At 44.8% G+C, this 20,463-nt stretch overlaps 2 protein-coding genes across 2 annotated transcripts in view; one reads left to right on the top strand and one right to left on the bottom strand.

Moving 5' to 3' along the window:
- LOC106574054 (protein Jumonji) overlaps positions 1–3,607 on the top strand; it is a 181,484-nt gene extending 177,877 nt beyond the window's left edge. Inside the window, exon 19 of the mRNA XM_045719244.1 lies at positions 1,168–3,607. Coding sequence (XP_045575200.1) covers positions 1,168–1,377 — 210 coding nt within the window. The 3' untranslated portion in view covers positions 1,378–3,607. The remainder of the gene's footprint in view (positions 1–1,167) is intronic.
- A 244-nt stretch (positions 3,608–3,851) lies between these two features.
- Positions 3,852–20,463, bottom strand: part of dtbp1 (Dysbindin) — a 38,613-nt gene continuing 22,001 nt past the window's right edge. Inside the window, exons 8-10 of the mRNA NM_001140605.1 lie at positions 6,976–7,131; positions 5,878–6,024; positions 3,852–4,329 (exon numbers count right to left, since the gene is read on the bottom strand). Coding sequence (NP_001134077.1) covers positions 4,031–4,329; positions 5,878–6,024; positions 6,976–7,131 — 602 coding nt within the window. The 3' untranslated portion in view covers positions 3,852–4,030. The remainder of the gene's footprint in view (positions 4,330–5,877; positions 6,025–6,975; positions 7,132–20,463) is intronic.

The raw sequence follows: 20,463 nt of genomic DNA, 5'->3' as shown, positions 1-20,463 counted from the left end.
ACACACTACACTACAAACTACTAAAGTACACAACTACAGTACTACAGTGCACTACACACTACTACAGTACACTACACACTACTACAGTACACTACACTACTACTACAGTACGCTACTACTACAGTACACTTCACACTACAGTACACACTACTACAGTACAGTACTACAGTGCACTACACTACAAACTACAGTACACTACTACAGTGCACTACACACTACTACAGCACACTACTACAGTACACTACTACAGTGCACTACGCACTACTACAGTACACTACTACAGTGCACTACACTACTACAGTACACTACACACTACAGTACACAACTACAGTACACACTACTACAGTACACTACACTACTAAAGTACACAACTACAGTATACTACAGCACTACAGTGCACTACACTACTACAGTACACTACACACTACTAAAGTGCACAACTACAGTACACTATTACAGTGCACTACAGTACACTACAGCACACTACAACAGTACAGTACTACAGTGCACTACACTACAAACTACTAAAGTACACAACTACAGTACAGTACTACAGTGCACTACACACTACTACAGTACACTACACTACAAACTACTAAAGTACACAACTACAGTACACTACTACAGCACATTACTACAGTGCGCTACACACTACTACAGTACACTACTACTACATTACTACACTACAGTACACTACTACAGTGCACTACACACTACTACAGTACACTACTACAGTACAGTACTACAGTACACTACACAACTACACTACACACTACTAAAGTGCACAACTACAGTACACTACACACTACTACAGTACACTACACACTACTACAGTGCACAACTACAGCACACTACTACAGTACACTACACACAACTACAGTACACAACTACAGTACACAACTACAGTACACTACTACAGTACACACTACTACAGCACACACTACTACAGCACACTGGTCTAAATTCTTTCCAACATTTGATGTAACCTTGTTTAACCAGGAGATGTGAAAATTCTCAGAACATGAAAGCAGTTCAGCTCAACACAATCAATACATTCATAGTCCAGACCTCCATTATTAGGAAGTAGGAGGTCGTCAATTACTACACCCACTCTTCAATGTCAACCAACATTCTTCTTCTCCTGATTCCAATTCCTCTTCCTCTCAGGACCAAATCAACCATCTGGTGAGCAGGGTGTGTGGGAGAGTGCTGGAGAGGAGCGGTGCTGAGAAGAGGAGAGGGACGAGAGGACTTCAGGGCCTCGGTGAGACGTCCACCCCGGCCAAACGCAGCACCCGAAACAGAACCTCCATCACTGTGTCCCTCACCCGCCTCCCCTCCTCCACCCTGCCCAAGACCGCCCTCAGCTCTAAATAACTCCCATCATGGGCCGCGCTCCAATACTTCACATCCTTCCTTCCTGGGTTCTTTGAGGTAAACACAGATTTACAAGTGGTTAGGTTACTACCACCCAATTACTGTCACCAATCCAACCAATTCGCACCTGTGATTACTTCAAAGGAAGGAAGGAAGGTAGAAAGGAAGGACTTCTGAAGTATTCCAACAGGACCAGTGCTTCACGACGGTACATTTCTCTCTGCTCAGTGTGGAGAATGTGCTCCTTAAACCACGGCTTTTGCACTAGCGTAAAAAAACATGTTCTTTTTAAGAGGCATTAATGGCTGGTTTCAGTTCCGTATCGGAGGATCCGCGTTACAGCTCAATTGAAATTTGAAGGCAACGTTCCCGCGTTCGCTGCATATCTCAGCTCGATTGGAAATTACCTTTAAAATGTTAGCGCGGATCTTCAGCGATATGGATTGACTCCAGCCCTTCGTCCAATACTGTATATTGTATCTAGATATCACAATATCCTCCTAGCTACACCTACTGTTATTACCTACAGACTTCACTTCCCTGGTGCTACATCTTGGTGCTCAATTTATACTGTCATTGGTGTAGTAGTAATAATAATAATGATCATTTCTGTTTTGCTCAAAGCCATTGGACTGCATCCTGAACTGTGAACACGTTTTTAGAACTTGTTACCAATAAGTTGATTCTACACACAGTTTTGCGTTAGACTCCAACCAGTAATAAGGCTCTTCAGGGGTTTGTAATACATGAATACGATAAAGTTTTTTCCAGCGGAGCGCAAAATTGGGTCGTATTTATTAGTGCTAAACGTAGCAAAACGTTTTGCAACAGAAAAACAAAAAACAAGCGTTCCTTATTGGACATGTTCAGGTAGTCCCTCCCCGTTTTGGCCCTTTTGCTTCTGTTTGGTTCCTAGTGAATACGACCCTGGCCTCAGTATAAAACAGGGCCCCTTCTCAGATCATTGATGTTCTAATTATTTAGAGAATTGGCCAAGAGTGGAACGGTCCTCGTGGGCTTCACACCGCTCATCTGACCATTTTGGTGTGAAACACTGTGCCTAAACAAAATGCATACTAATCATTTTTAATCACTTCTGGTGCCGATAGTTTTTGTTTTGTGACCAAGTTATCCACTCTAGACCCTTATAGGCTCTTGACCTGCAACTCTTGGGTCTCTGGGACTGCGTTCCAAATGGCAGCTTATCCCCTATTTAGAGCACTAGTTTTGACCAGAGCCCCAAGGGCACTATATAGGGAATAGGGTGCCATTTGGGAGAGTCACAGTCCAGGTGTTTTATCAAAGAAGAAAAACTGAAAACCACAACAGCATTGTACATATAAAACAATGTCAATGTCTAAAGATACATGTACCTGAGCCTTTTAAGGAATGGAATGGTGTTTTGGAGTAGGGGATTTATGGAGTAGGGGATTTATGGAGTAGGGGATTTATGGAGTAGGGGATTTATGGAGTAGGGGATTTATGGAGTAGGGGATTTATGGAGTAGGGGATTTATGGAGTAGGGGATTTATAGAGTAGGGGATTTATGGAGTAGGGGATTTATGGAGTAGGGGATTTATGAAGGAAAAGCCTTACTCCCACCCCCCCACCCGTTACTTCATCTGTGGCCCCGTATACACTCAACGGTTGTGATACAAAACAAATATAGAATTACACAAGCGTTGTGGAGACAGTGAAATGGTTGTGTAAATGTTTTTTGTGCAGACCAAAAAATAATATATTGTATCACAACCCTTGTGTCAACTGTATTGGACATTAGTTGTATGGGGCCAGGGTTGCCCTGGTAACATGTATGGAGAAGTGCTTCTTATATCACTGAAGTACAGCATAGTTTGAATCCCCTCGTTTTTTACCTTTACTTTTTTAAGAAAAGGGAAAATAAGTAGAAGAAGAATAAAATTCTAAAATCTACTATGTACAGAAGGAGTAACTCCTGTTGTTGCACTCCAGCCTCGAGACAAGAGTCCTTTAAATCAGCTTGTTGAGACCCCTTACAAAAACAATCCATTTTCAAAGTTCACATATATACAGTTTGATGTTTTGGTTGTTTTTTACAACAGGCCCATTACAGCCGACCGTCTAATTTATTATCTCTGATACTGTTTTCCTTCCATGCTGATTCAAGTTGGACAATGACTGTTTTATTTTCTATTTTATTTGTTAGTACCCATTAAGGTTGAATAAAAAGGTTTGACAGTGTCTATCCAAATGTGTTGTTCTCAGTGCCGTGTGTCTGTACCCTCCAAGCATCCTGCCAAACGTCTCTGTGTTTAAGAACCACCAAGCTATTCTAGTTATCGTCTTCAAACCTTTGGTTTAAACTCACGGCTCTGCCCATATATGGGATACAGGGTTCTATTTGGAACTCAGCCACATGCTCCATCATGTGATTCTAGTGTGCTGCAGTGTATAATCTCTGTTTTGTTTGAACTCATGAAGAATGCAGTACCTTGAACATTTTAAACAACTTTATTATTATTTACTTAGATATAATTGGATACAAGGAAGGAAGCTACATTTCATTTATAAAAAAACGGGGAAAAATGCAAAACGGTCCCCCAGATCAGCGTCTAGGAGCTACCCTATACCCCCTAGTGCCGTTCTCAGCCAAGCGGCAGCTCTGTGACGGCTCCTAAGAGGCCTGCGAGTCGCTGTCGTCAGAGTTCTTGAACTTTTCCACCTCGGGCAACGACACCAGGGCTGTGTCAGCCTGCACTTCCTCCTCGTCTGGCAGTACCAGAGGCTGGTCTCCGTCTCCGCTGGCCTCGCTGCCCTCCCCCTCCTGGCACTCCCCCAGGCTGGTGTCCTGGCTGGTGTCCTGGCTGGCTGAGCCTGGCTCCGTGGAGGAGAAGGAAGACGGCTTGTTCCTCAGTTCCGCCAGGGTGGGCACCCGCAGGGAGATCTCAGAGGACAACGACTCAGGGTCTGGACCTGGGAGACAGGAGGGAGGGGATCAGTCCAACATCACAGCTCTGCCCATATATGGGATACAGGGTTCCATTTGGGACTCAACCACATGCTCCATCATGTGATTCTAGTGTGCTGCAGTATATAATCTCTGTTTTGTTTGAACTCATGACCACCTTCCCATGACAACACAACTCTGTTATCCCCACGGTGATGCGCATGCTTTGATACCATGCGTTCATAAGAAAGTGGCTCGCTAGCAACGCACTTAATAACATGACTAAATGGACACAAGCAAAACAGCACAAAGCACAGCAAAGAAATGTACTGTTGTTCTACTGGTTAGATAGCATTAGCCATACTGTGTCTGTACCGTTGGTGGCTACATGATAGCATTAGCCATACTGTGTCTGTACCGTTGGTGGCTACATGATAGCATTAGCCATACTGTGTCTGTACCGTTGGTGGCTACATGATGGCATTAGCCATACGGTCTCTGTACCGTTGGTGGCTACATGATAGCATTAGCCATACTGTGTCTGTACCGTTGGTGGCTACATGATAGCATTAGCCATACTGTGTCTGTACCATTGGTGGCTACATGATAGCATTAGCCATACTGTGTCTGTACCGTTGGTGGCTACATGATAGCATTAGCCATACTGTGTCTGTACCGTTGGTGGCTACATGATAGCATTAGCCATACTGTGTCTGTACCGTCGGTGGCTACATGATAGCATTAGCCATAACGTGTCTCTAACGTTGGTGGCTACATGATAGCATTAGCCATACTGTGTCTGTACCGTTGGTGGCTACATGACAGCATTAGCCATACTGTCTCTGTACCGTTGGTGGCTACATGATATCAACAAATGGTCATCCCAAATTGCACCCTATTCCCTACATAAATTTGTACAAATAAGTAGCAAGCCTTCTGCAAGCCTGTTACTGTAGTGAGACAGGTTGATGTACCAGTACACCTCCTGGACAGGACACTAGTCTATCTCCTGTTTCTGTAGTGAGACAGCTTGATGTACCAGTACACCCCCTGGACAGGACACTAGTCTATCTCCTGTTTCTGTAGTGAGGCAGCTTGATGTACCAGTACACCCCCTGGACAGGACACTAGTCTATCTCCTGTTACTGTAGTGAGACAGCTTGATGTACCAGTACACCCCCTGGACAGGACACTAGTCTATCTCCTGTTTCTGTAGTGAGGCAAGTTGATGTACCAGTACACCTCCTGGACAGGACACTAGTCTATCTCCTGTTTCTGTAGTGAGGCAGCTTGATGTACCAGTACACCCCCTGGACAGGACACTAGTCTATCTCCTGTTTCTGTAGTGAGACAGCTTGATGTACCAGTACACCCCCTGGACAGGACACTAGTCTATCTCCTGTTTCTGTAGTGAGGCAGCTTGATGTACCAGTACACCCCCTGGACAGGACACTAGTCTATCTCCTGTTTCTGTAGCGTGAAGCTACTCCCAATCTTCCGATTTCAGGGAGAACACTAAACACAAGGCCACTGAGTTGGTTATTCCCTACATAGTGCACGGTGTTGATAACTACCTGAGGTGAGTGAGGAGCTCAGGCTGTTGTCTTCTCCTCCAGAGTTGAGAAAGACGTCGAGGGCTTCGTGGTCCGACACGTCCATCAAGTCCATCTGTTCCAGAACGTCAACGTTCACCTCCATGGAAGACATGCTACCTATTGGCCCTGTGGAGCGACACACAACCAGCGTCACATCACACTGCAGCTGCACGACTCCGCTACTGTTACCGGTACTGTTACTCAGTCCCATCCTGCCTTGATTTCTCTCAAGGAATCTTGGAACTTATCCTCCAATATGGTTGAAAGAGAGGCGGAATGACGAATTGAGAACCTCAGTCTGACAGACAGTACAACAGCATAACACTGAAGATACACACGCACACACACACACGCACACACACACACACACACACACACACGTCACTGTTACAGACAACCCAGCTCTGACATGAGACACACAGACAGACAGCACTATCATACCTCAAGTATGATGAAAGCAGGAAGGGGAAGCACAATAAAAGACATAGGAAACAGTCAATTAACCGGCGTAGCGTCACTGGTTATTGTAAAGCTCAACGTCCCAGCATTAGACAGAGCAGAACAAGACGAGGGAAAAGTCATAGAATCTACACCAAAACACTTTGAACTACAACACAGCAGTTACACCACACGAAAGTTAATACAGAAAATATCTTAAAACACAAGTCAACCTTTTTAAAAGAGCCTTTCTTTGACCTTCTGCAACGTTTATTTTTTCATTTTTTTTATTTTACCTTTATTTAACTAGGCAGGTCAGTTAAGATCAAATTCTTATTTTCAATGACGGCCTAGGAACAGTGGGTTAACTGCCTTGTTCAGGGGCAGAACGACAGATTTTTACCTTGTCAGCTCGGGGATTCGATCTTGCAACCTTTCGGTTACTAGTCCAACGCTCTAACCACTAGGCTACCCTGCCGTATCAACAGAGAGTGTTCCAAATGGAACCCTATTTCCTACAGACCCGTAGTGCACTACTTCCCAGGGCCCGTAGTGCTATGGTCCAAAGCAGTGCACTATAAAAGGGAACAGGGTGCCATTTGGGAGCCAAACAACTGTGTGTTCTCGGTGCCAGCTCACCTCTTCTGTCGGTGATCTGCAGGTAGCCAGTAGAGAGGTACTGATCCATGTCCTGTTGGAAAGCTTCTTCAAAGTACTTCTGCCTCTCCTTCAGCTTCCCCTGCTGGGCGTGTTCCATGTCCAGCACCTTCTGGGCGTGCTCAGAGTCCAGCTCGGCTGGGGGGAAACAGGAAGTACAGGACAAGTAAAGGAACAGGAAGTAGAGGACACGTAAACATAGAGGTGGATAGAGGGTTGACTTGCTCTCACAGAAGCAGCCATTGAAAAGATAGGAGATGAGCTCTAGTACATCTCTATGGAGGTCAGTAATACCCTTTGGATAGACATAAGGACTAGCCACAGTCAAATTATAAAGCCTCAGTCATCCATTATTTTATGGAAACATGTTTCACAAATCTGCACTGTATAGGTCACTGTGTAGGTCAATCTATAGGTCACTTTGTAAGTCACTGTGTAGGTCACTGTATAAGTTACTGTATAAGTTACTGTGTAGGTCACTGTGTACATTAACACAGATGTTGTATTAGTTGATGTTACTGAATATAAACAAGTCATTGTTTGGTATTCCTGTTAAGCTCCATGGAAAGTGGCAGTTTTTTGTCAGAGTAGCCTCCGCTCTTTTCTAGTGACCCCAAATCCATTGACAACATACATACAGTTTGGGATGCAACCTGTAGTTAGAGTTTTACATCAGATAAATGTCTTCTTATTACAATAATGATCAACATCATCCTACAGATATCATAAGATAAAATGTCTTCTCACTATAACAATGATCAACATCATCCTACAGATATCATACGATAAAATGTCTTCTCACTATAACAATGATCAACATCATCCTACAGATACAACGATAAAATGTCTTCTCACTATAACAATGATCAACATCATCCTACAGATAAGATAAATGTCTTCTCACTATAACAATGATCAACATCATCCTACAGATAAGATAAAATGTCTTCTCACTATAACAATGATCAACATCATCCTACAGATAAGATAAATGTCTTCTCACTATAATAATGATCAACATCATCCTACAGATAAGATAAATGTCTTCTCACTATAATAATGATCAACATCATCCTACAGATAAGATAAATGTCTTCTCACTATAATAATGATCAACATCATCCTACAGATAAGATAAATGTCTTCTCACTATAATAATGATCAACATCATCCTACAGATAAGATAAATGTCTTCTCACTATAACAATGATCAACATCATCCTACAGCTATCATAAGATAAATGTCTTCTCACTATAATAATGATCAACATCATCCTACAGATAAGATAAATGTCTTCTCACTATAATAATGATCAACATCATCCTACAGATATCATAAGATAAATGAGTCTGGCCAGAGACACCATCCTTACTGTAGCGTCTCCTCACAGAGCCCTGAGTCTGGCCAGAGACACCATCCTTACTGTAGCGTCTCCTCACAGAGCCCTGAGTCTGGCCAGAGACACCATCCTTACTGTAGCGTCTCCTCACAGAGCCCTGAGTCTGGCCAGAGACACCATCCTTACTGTAGCGTCTCCTCACAGAGCCCTGAGTCTGGCCAGAGACACCATCCTTACTGTAGCGTCTCCTCACAGAGCCCTGAGTCTGGCCAGAGACACCATCCTTACTGTAGCGTCTCCTCACAGAGCCCTGAGTCTGGCCAGAGACACCATCCTTACTGTAGCGTCTCCTCACAGAGCCCTGAGTCTGGCCAGAGACACCATCCTTACTGTAGCGTCTCCTCACAGAGCCCTGAGTCTGGCCAGACACCTCTGTGTGGAGCGTGCAGAGACTAGCACCCTGAGTCTGGCCAGAGAGACTATTCTGTGACCTCTTTATCTCTGCTAACAACCCTTTCTTGTGATCCAGATCAAACAACCCTTCTTGTGATAGTACCAGGATACTAACAAGATACTGCTAAAATACTACAGTACCAGGATACTAACAAGATACCGCTACAGTACTACAGGATACCAACAAGATACCGCTACAGTACTACAGGATACCAACAAGATACCACTACAGTACTACAGGATACCAACAAGATACCGCTACAGTACTACAGGATACCAACAAGATACCGCTACAGTACTACAGGATACCAACAAGATACCGCTACAGTACTACAGGATACCAACAAGATACCGCTACAGTACTACAGGATACCAACAAGATACCGCTACAGTACTACAGGATACCGCTACAGTACTACAGGATACCAACAAGATACCGCTACAGTACTACAGGATACCAACAAGATACCACTACAGTACTACAGGATACCAACAAGATACCACTACAGTACTACAGGATACCAACAAGATATCGCTACAGTACTACAGGATACCAACAAGATACCACTACAGTACTACAGGATACCAACAAGATACCGCTACAGTACTACAGGATACTAACAAGATACCGCTACAGTACTACAGGATACCAACAAGATACCGCTACAGTACTACAGGATACCAACAAGATACCACTACAGTACTACAGGATACCAACAAGATACCGCTACAGGATACCAACAAGATACCGCTACAGTACTACAGGATACCAACAAGATACCGCTACAGGATACCAACAAGATACCGCTACAGTACTACAGGATACCAACAAGATACCACTACAGTACACTAACAAGATACTGCTAAAATACAACAGTACCAGGATACTAACAAGATACCACTACAATACTACAGGATAGTAACAACAGCAGAGGAACTAACACCCTTAACTTTACAGTCACATTTGTATTTTCTTACAAGCACTGACTTTGCTGACAGCTGCTTTATTGAGGAACGGTTTTAAATCAAATCAAAGTTTATTTGTCACGTGCTCCGAATACAACAGGTGAAATGCTTACTTACAGGCTCTAACCAATAGTGCAAAAAAGGTATTAGGTGAACAATAGTTAGGTAAAGAAATAAAACAACAGTAAAAAGACAGGCTATATACAGTAGCAAGGCTATAAAAGTAGCGAGGCTACATACAGACTTACTGTGACTGAGATACATGGTTGTCTCACCGAGTTACCTTAAGATGAAAATCGCTCTGGATAAGAGCACCTGCTAAATGACTCAAATGTAAAATTGATATCACCCACATTGTAGGCTAATTATTTACTTGCCTGCCCAGGGGTGTGTCCTCCAGATGAGAAAACAACAGGACTGTTGTGTTATGTGAAGCCAGACATGTATCGTGACTATCGTCCCAGTTAGCACTAGTCCCCACTGTGAGCCATGTGTCTCTCTCGGTCTTAAAGACAGGAAGCACCTACCAACTTCTCAGAACAGCAGGAAGTGGCTGTGTTACTTTTATGGCACCATAGGAGTGTCTGTGTTACGGCTAGAGGTGCTACATCCTTTAAAAGACGCATATTGTTGCAGTGAATCTTTTGTCCTAGATCAAGCTCTACTCATCATTAGCTGCCTTTACAAGAACTGACATCCATGTGGAGTCAAGTAACAGCAGATTCAGGAACTAAGTAGTTTCTTTATTTTCTGACAAAGTTCATCCCAGAAATGCTGCCTCGTTGAAAATAAGAATTTCAACCCTGAATCATTGGATTCTCACAAATCCTTGAAATGTATAATTTTTTTAAATTTCACCTTTATTTAACCAGGTAGGCAAGTTGAGAACAAGTTCTCATTTACAATTGCGACCTGGCCAAGATAAAGCAAGCAGTTTGACACATACAACAGCACAGAGTTACACATGGAGTAAAACAAATATACAGTCAATAATATAGTAGAAAAATAAGTCTATATACAATGTGAGCAAATGAGGTGAGATAAGGGAGGTAAAGGCAAAAAAGGCCATGTGGCAAAGTAAATACAATATAGCAAGTAAAACACTGGAATGGTAGATTTGCAGTTGAAGAAAGTGCAAAGTAGAAATAGAAATAATGGGGTGCAAAGGAGCAAAATAAATAAATATAGTAGGGGAAGAGGTAGTTGTTTGGGCTAAATTATAGATGGGCTATGTACAGGTGCAGTAATCTGTGAGCTGCTCTGACAGCTGGTGCTTAAAGCTAGTGAGGGAGATAAGTGTTTCCAGTTTCAGAGATTTCTGTAGTTCGTTCCAGTCATTGGCAGCAGAGAACTGGAAGGAGAGGCGGCCGAAGGAGGAATTGGCTTTGGGGGTGACCAGAGAGATATACCTGCTGGAGCGCGTGCTACTATGGTGACCAGTGAGCTGAGATAAGGGGGAACTTTACCTAGCAGGGTCTTGTAGATGACAATGCCAGCCAAGGTGCCAATTAGAGGCTCAGGATTTTCAGGTAGGTCAATCTACCAAAGCATTTGAACACAGTCAGTCAGTCACTCCAGTGGGCTGGATGTGTCAAATCTACTAGTCCCAGGTGGGCAGGAAGTCAGCCAGCTGTCACCAGGCAGGGCCCCACAATAACTGTCTGTCCCCCAAACGGCTCCCTATTCCCTTTATAGTGCACTACTTTTGGACCAGGGCCCATAGGAAATACACGGACTAGGGTGCCATTTCTAGGGACTAGGCTTCCATCTAGGAAGCTACCTGTGATCAGAGACATGCATTCTATCTGCCACATGGTGAACAGCAACTCAACAGAACCAGCCTCTGATTCACTAGAAATACCACTCTCCTTATATCACATATTGCAACACCACAACTCTTCATCCACAAAACATCAACATGACGGCCTCCCCGTAGGCAACATGACGGCCTCCCCGTAGGCAGCATGACGGCCTCCCCGTAGGCAGCATGACGGCCTCCCCGTAGGCAGCATGACGGCCTCCCCGTAGGCAACATGACGGCCTCCCCGTAGGCAACATGACGGCCTCCCCGTAGGCAGCATGACGGCCTCCCCGTAGGCAGCATGACGGCCTCCCCATAGGCAACATGACGGCCTCCCCATAGGCAACATGACGGCCTCCCCATAGGCAACATGACGGCCTCCCCATAGGTAACATGACGGCCTCCCCATAGGTAACATGACGGCCTCCCCATAGGTAACATGACGGCCTCCCCGTAGGTAACATGACGGCCTCCCCGTAGGCAACATGACGGCCTCCCCGTAGGTAACATGACGGCCTCCCCGTAGGTAACATGACGGCCTCCCCGTAGGGCAACATGACGGCCTCCCGTAGGGTAACATGACGGCCTCCCCGTAGGGCAACATGACGGCCTCCCCGTAGGTAACATGACGGCCTCCCCGTAGGGTAACATGACGGGCCTCCCCGTAGGGCAACATGACGGCCTCCCCGTAGGGCAACATGACGGCCTCCCCCTAGGTAACATGACGGCCTCCCCCTAGGTAACATGACGGCCTCCCCATAGGTAACATGACGGCCTCCCCATAGGTAACATGACGGCCTCCCCATAGGTAACATGACGGCCTCCCCATAGGCAACATGACGGCCTCCCCATAGGTAACATGACGGCCTCCCCATAGGCAACATGACGGCCTCCCCATAGGCAACATGACGGCCTCCCCATAGGCAACATGACGGCCTCCCCATAGGTAACATGACGGCCTCCCCATAGGTAACATGACGGCCTCCCCGTAGGTAACATGACGGCCTCCCCGTAGGTAACATGACGGCCTCCCCGTAGGTAACATGACGGGCCTCCCCATAGGTAACATGACGGCCTCCCCATAGGTAACATGACGGCCTCCCCATAGGTAACATGACGGCCTCCCCATAGGTAACATGACGGCCTCCCCATAGGTAACATGACGGCCTCCCCATAGGTAACATGACGGCCTCCCCATAGGTAACATGACGGCCTCCCCATAGGTAACATGACGGCCTCCCCATAGGTAACATGACGGCCTCCCCATAGGTAACATGACGGCCTCCCCATAGGTAACATGACGGCCTCCCCATAGGTAACATGACGGCCTCCCCATAGGCAACATCCCATAGGCAACATCCCATAGGCAACATCCCATAGGCAACATCCCATAGGCAACATCCCATAGGCAACATCCCATAGGCAACATCCCATAGGCAACATCCCATAGGTAACATGATGGCCTCCCATAGGCAACATCCCATAGGCAACATCCCATAGGCAACATCCCATAGGCAACATCCCATAGGCAACATCCCATAGGCAACATGATGGCCTCCCATAGGTAACATTATGCAAATGTTGCTTGACAAATGGTTAACCAGTTGCATTTATTTATTTATTTATTTGTGCATGCTGCAACAACTGAGGAATGTATTTTTAGATGTGACCCACGACGTTCTCTTGTTTCTCATAGCGAGAGAAGGGATGTCAATGGCTTTCTGACAGAGAGAAGGGATGTCAATGGCTTTCTGAGAGAGAGAAGGGATGTCAATGGCTTTCTAAGAAGAGATGTCAATGGCTTTCTGAGAGAGAGAAGGGATGCCAATGGCTTTCTGAGAGAGAGAAGGGATGTCAATGGCTTTCTGACAGAGAGAAGGGATGTCAATGGCTTTCTGAGAGAGAGAAGGGATGCCAATGGCTTTCTGACAGAGAGAAGGGATGCCAATGGCTTTCTGAGAGAGAGAAGGGATGTCAATGGCTTTCTGACAGAGAGAAGGGATGTCAATGGCTTTCTGAGAGAGAGAAGGGATGCCAATGGCTTTCTGAGAGAGAGAAGGGATGTCAATGGCCTTCTGGGAGCAAGAAGGGGTGTCAATAGCTTTGAGAGAGAGCTCGGGGTGACAAAATATACATCAGACAGTGGAAGAGATTCCCTATAGTGCAATACTTTTGATCAGAGCCTAAATACCCCCAGCAGGATAAATGTATTATGATGAGCCCTCCAACCTCTCTATTGGCCCCCAGGGAAGGAGAGACGGAGACTAATCTCCCCAGCAGGATACATTTATTATGATGAGCCTTCCAACCTCTCTATTGGCCCCCAGGGAAGGAGAGATGGATACTAATCTCCCCAGCAGGATAAATGTATTATGATGAGCCCTCCAACCTCTCAAATGACCCCCAGGGTAGGAGAGATGGATACTAATCTCCCCAGCAGGATAAATGTATTATGATGAGCCCTCCAACCTCTATTGACCCCCAGGGAAGGAGAAGTATATCGAGGTTCCTCTTAGTGAAAGTAACACCCAACATCTTACTTCCCCACCATGTCAAATAATCTCCTTAACCTGTTTGGGATAGGGGGCAGTATTTTCACGGCCGGATAAAAAAAAACGTACCCAATTTAAACTGGTTACTACTCTTGCCCAGAAACGAGAATATGCATATTATTAGTAGATTTGGATAGAAAACACTCTGAAGTTTCTAAAACTGTTTGAATGGTGTCTGTGAGTATAACAGAACTCCTATGACTGGCAAAAATCTGAGAAAATTCCAAGCAGGAAGTGGCCTGTCTGAGAATTTGTAGTTCTTCTTTTGATTCTCTATCGAAACTACAGTATCCGTGCAGTTACGTTGCACTTTCTAAGGCTTCCATTGGCTCTCTAAAGCCTTCAGAAAGCGGATTGAGGCGTCTTCTGTCTCTGGGCAGACTATAGTAGCTCAGCTTCTCAGTGGTCTGCCTGGTGACAAAGAGATTGGATATGCGCATTCACACGAGCACGCCGTTTTTTCTTTTCCTCTTTGAATGAATACACTATTGTCCGGTTGGAATATTATCGCTATTTTACGAGAAAAATACCATAAAAATTGATTTTAAACAGCATTTGACATGCTTCTAAGTACGGTAATGGAACATTTTGAATTTTTTTGTCTCGAAATGCGCTCGCGCGTTACCCTTTGGATAGTGACCTGAACGCACAAACAAAACGAAGGTATTTGGACATAACTATGGATTATTTGGAACAAAAACAACATTTATTGTGGAAGTAGCAGTCCTGGGAGTGCATTCTGACAAAGATCAGCAAAGGTAATACAATATCTCTAATACTAATTCTGAGTTTAGTGTGCCCAAACTTGGCGGGTGTCAAAATAGCTAGCCGTGATGGCTTAGCTATGTACTCAGAATATTGAAAAATGTGCTTTCGCCGAAAAGCAATTTTAAAATTTGACATAGCGATTGCATAAAGGTGTTCTGTATCTATAATACTTAAAATAATTATGTATTTTGTCAACGTTTATGATGAGTAATTTAGTAAATTCACCAAAGTTTTTAGTGGGAATGCATGTTCTGAACATCACACGCCAATGTAAAAAGCTGTTTTTGGATATAAATATGAACTTGATTGAACAAAACATACATGTATTGTATAACATAATGTCCTAGGAGTGTCATCTGATGAAGATCATCAAAGGTTAGTGCTTCATTTAGCTGTGTTCTGGGTTTTTGTGACATATATGCTTGCTTGGAAAATGGCTGTATGATTATTTTGGTCTATGTACTCTCCCAACATAATCTAATGTTTTGCTTTCGCTGTAAAGCCTTTTTGAAATCGGACAATGTGGTTAGATTAACGAGAGTCTTATCTTTAAAATGGTGTAAAATAGTCGTATGTTTGAAAAATTGATATTATTGCATTTGAGGTTTTTGTATTTCGCGCCACACTGTTCCACTGGCTGTTGAATAGAGTGGGACTGTCACGTCCCACCTCGCCCATAGAGGTTATAGAAGGAGGCGCATAGATTAGAATTGTTAATTGAGTTGAATGAATCTTAGAGGAGAGATGGGGGTTCTTTATCTAAATCGAGAAGGCTCACGGCCTTCTAGGACGGCTCTTAATTCCACTGTTATGAACATTCTATTACTGCTCCTAATTCCACAGTTATAAACATTCTATTACTGCTCCTAATTCCACAGTTATAAACATTCTATTACTGCTCCTAATTCCACAGTTATAAACATTCTATTACTGCTCCTAATTCCACAGTTATAAACATTCTATTACTGCTCCTAATTCCACAGTTATAAACATTCTATTACTGCTCCTAATTCCACAGTTATAAACATTCTATTACTGCTCCTAATTCCACAGTTATAAACATTCTATTACTGCTCCTAATTCCACAGTTATAAACATTCTATTACTGCTCCTAATTCCACAGTTATAAACATTCTATTACTGCTCCTAATTCAACAGTTATAAACATTCTATTACTGCTCCTAATTCCACAGTTATAAACATTCTATTACTGCTCCTAATTCAACAGTTATAAACATTCTATTACTGCTCCTAATTCCACTGTTCTGAACATTCTATTACTGCTCCTAATTCCACAGTTATGAACATTCTATTACTGCTCCTAATTCCGCAGTTATGAACATTCTATTACTGCTCCTAATTCCACCGTTCTAAACATTCTATTACTGCTCTAATTCCACAGTTATAAACATTCTATTACTGCTCTAATTCCACAGTTAAACATATTACTGCTGTTAATTCCACTGTTAAACATTCTCCAAGTCATGAGTCACCACTATAAATAGGAACCAAGATCAAATGTTCAGAGAAATGTTATGATATTTAATACCAAGCTATGTCAGGGGGGTTTCAGAGGGCTATGTCAGAGGGCTATGTCAGAGGGCTATGTCAGAGGGCTATGTCAGAGGGCTATGTCAGAGGGCTACCAGTGGTGACGTTCTGTAAAGCCTAGTGAATTCAGTCATATCAACTGATAGACTTGTGAAGAGCCCTACAGTGCATTACATTCCTATATATTATAAAGCAGTGGTCACCAACCTGTCGATCGCCATCTTCAAGGCATTCCTAGTGGATCACCAAACATTTCAGTAGAAAAGCCAATGATAAAGGCATAAAGGCTTGCGTTCCTTTTTGTTTTCTTCGTGTTGTGCTGTTGGCGGTCGGTGCACTTGATGCACCAGGTAGGCAAAGTGTTCACATTATGAACCATTTCATTTGTCTGAAAAGACAAACTTCTCCAACCCGGTGGACTCTGAGATCTGTGGCTAAATCGACGGTGCCTACTGCGCTGGTCAATCAGATAGTTCAAATCACAGTGCCTACCTACAGCTTCCACGACCCCAGCAAAGTTTGATACTAGAGGTAATGAAAGAGAGAGCAGGGACCGTGAGAGGCGGACCCTCTGCTGCTCTCTCCCTCCCTCCCTCCCTCCCTCCCTCCGCTGAGACTAATGCCGTGTTCAAGACAACTGGGAACTTGGAAATGTCTGACTTCCGACGACAGTACGTTCAAAACAACTGGGAACTCTGGGAAAAAAACTCTGCCATCTTTCTAGAGCTCCGACTTACCGACCTGAAGTTCACTGACGTCATTATTTGGCCTCGTTTTTTCAGAGTATCCAGTTGTCTTGAAAGCACCATGACCATCAGATGCATGTACCGTCAGTCCAATAAAATACAATTATTTTTAATTTATGCTCAGCATGTTCTACACCAACTGATATATTCGGTTATTAAAGCTTAAGTTTCGAAATATAATATGGTCTGAGAGGAACAATATTGGCAGGCATTGCATATATCACATCATATATTGGCTAATGTATTAGGCCTATTGCACAAACCTCATTCCTACTGAACTGGTTTTATTAGGTTAATGATAACTTTGACTGCGGTTTTGACCACTGTTCTAAAGGGTCTGAGCCATAGACGTAAAGCTATTATATTAGCTATGATCTGAGAGGGGGAGGCAGAGCACTGGCCCCAGCCTCAGCTCTCATGTTAGGTTGCTGTATACTACTCATCTCATCTACACCCTGTGGGCTGCCAAGTCAGGCGACTGTGGGCTGCCAAGTCAGGCGACTGTGGGCTGCCAAGTCAGGCGACTGTGGGCTGCCAAGTCAGGCGACTGTGGGCTGCCAAGTCAGGCGACTGTGGGCTGCCAAGTCAGGCGACTGTGGGCTGCCAAGTCAGGCTACTGTGGGCTGCCAAGTCAGGCTACTGTGGGCTGCCAAGTCAGGCTACACTGGCACACACACTGCTTTGCTTTATCTTGGCCAGGTCGCAGTGGTAAATGAGAACTTCTTCTCAACTAGCCTACCTGGTTAAATAAAAAAAATAAAAAAATAAAATAAAACACACACACACACACACACACACACACACACACACACACACACACACACACACACACACACACACACACACACACACACACACACACACACACACACACACACACACACACACACACACACACACACACACACACACAGCTGGTCAGGTGTGGGCAGCCTGCTCTTCAGATATGACAGTAGAATGACAGACGAGTGTTTGGAACAATGCTCTCCTCTAATTAGCCAATAAACCATTTTTACATCATGGACCTTTCTCCCGTTCCGTCTCACCTCCCGTCCCACCTCCCGTCCCACCTCCCGTCCCACCTCCCGTCCCACCTCCCGTCCCACCTCCCGTCAGGTACTCACAGCTAATCCAATCATAGCGGTTTCAGACAGCACTGCTTACCTCAGCAAGCCATTGATCTCCGCAATAGCAGCCATAGCGTGCATCCCAAATGTTACCCTCTATAGTGCACTACTTTCTACCAGAGACCTGATCAAAAGTAGTGCGCTATATAGGGAATAGGGTACCATTTGGGACGCAACCCTACTGCTGGTCTTACTCTAAATCACTGCCTCTTTACTATAATGGTTAAGAGGTAGAGAAATCAATACCCTCTGAAGGGAGCGTAAAAGTAAGGAGTGAATAGACTGACACTTTAAGCCATTTTCCTGCTATTACTTCTCCAGTGCTGCATTTCTACCCATAGCGAGCGAATTACCCTCCTCACCCGGCTCCCGCTGCCAAGACTGATTTAAGTAGTAAAACAACAACAAAAAGACCCACATTTCAGACAGGTGTCCCATCTCTGCCTGAAAATCACCCATAGCAACACGACAAGTCGCCCGGAGCAGTGGAACACACCGTTCACAGTCCAGTGAGCACCAGAGCAGATACCCCGGACCGTCTATGCCTGCGTGGGGGCATTCTAATTAGATTCTAATGTGGCATATCAGCTCTACATGTTATGTAAGAACGTTGCTGCACATTCCTGACCAGTGATGTATATTAAGGGACTATTTAATAGTCAAGTAACTGGTAATCACTGCATTTATAGAGGAGTTATTGACTGGTAGAATTGCTCCTGTTACCTACGTCACTAACACTTAGATCCATCCTGACCTTTTCTGTTTCCTGACAACAGACAAACTGTTGGGGCAATAAGGAGCAGAGCGTAACAGCATGGGTTCATCATATGACTGAGTCACACACAACCCAGGCTGCAGTAAGTAAAGTCCTACTGAAAGAATACCGTGGCAGTAACACAGATCACCAACATCAAAGCATCACCAAATAGACATTCCACTTTAAACATGAGGAGAATAACTAATACACAGACAGAGGGAGAGAGAGAGACATGAAGAGAGGGACATGGAGAGAGAGACATAAAAAGATAGAGGAAAATGGAGAGATACAGACATAACAGAGAGAAGAAAACGAGAGAGAGAGACAGAGAGAGAGAGAGAGAGAGAGACAGAGAGAGAGAGACAGAGAGAGACAGAGAGAGACAGAGAGAGAGACAGAGAGAGAGACAGAGAGACAGAGAGAGAGACAGACAGAGAGAGACAGAGAGAGAGACAGAGACAGAGAGAGACAGAGACAGAGACAGAGAGAGAGAGAGAGAGAGAGAGAGAGAGAGAGACAGAGAGAGACAGAGAGAGACAGAGAGAGACAGAGAGAGAGACAGAGAGAGAGACAGAGAGACAGAGAGAGAGACAGAGAGAGAGACAGAGAGAGAGACAGAGAGACAGACAGAGAGAGAGACAGAGAGAGAGACAGAGAGACAGAGAGACAGAGAGAGACAGAGAGAGACAGAGAGAGACAGAGAGAGACAGAGAGAGACAGAGAGAGACAGAGAGAGACAGAGAGAGGAGAAAAGCATCGTAACCTACAGGAGTTCCTGGAGCTGTTCCCTGGAGAGGACATGACCGGTGTCCTGGTGATTGTGACGACCCAGGCCAGACCCTGAGCGGAGAGCGAGACCAGACGCTCAGCTATGCTACACCCCCACCACTACAGCTAACCCCCCATTCTGCATCGACAGAGTGGTTACACACTACCTCGCTCGGACGGATAATGCTTCTGTGCTGCCAAACACACACACCGCGATGCTGTGAGGGAGCATGTGCAGTACTGCCAGGCTGAGGAGACACTGCTGTAGTGGTGAGGGTAGAGGAGGGGAGGGCTGCCTGGGAGTGTACCACCCACTCCTCACAAGAGGGGGAGGGCTGCCTGGGAGTGTACCACTCACTACTCACAAGAGGGGGAGGGCTGCCTGGGAGTGTACCACTCACTACTCACAAGAGGGGGAGGGCTGCCTGGGAGTGTACCACTCACTACTCACAAGAGGGGGAGGGCTGCCTGGGAGTGTACCGCTCACTACTCACAAGAGGTGGAGGGCTGCCTGGGAGTGTACCACTCACTACTCACAAGAGGGGGAGTGGCTTCTAATAATAAAGACAGATAGTGGGAAACCTAGGCTGTATCATAAATGCCACCCTCTTCCCTACATAGTGCACTGCTTTTGGAAGTAG

Source organism: Salmo salar, chromosome ssa05 (genome assembly GCF_905237065.1).
Source record: "Salmo salar chromosome ssa05, Ssal_v3.1, whole genome shotgun sequence".
NCBI lineage: Eukaryota > Metazoa > Chordata > Actinopteri > Salmoniformes > Salmonidae > Salmo > Salmo salar.
The sequence above is the reverse complement of the archived record's forward strand: the minus strand, read 5'-3'. Positions and strand labels throughout refer to the sequence as shown.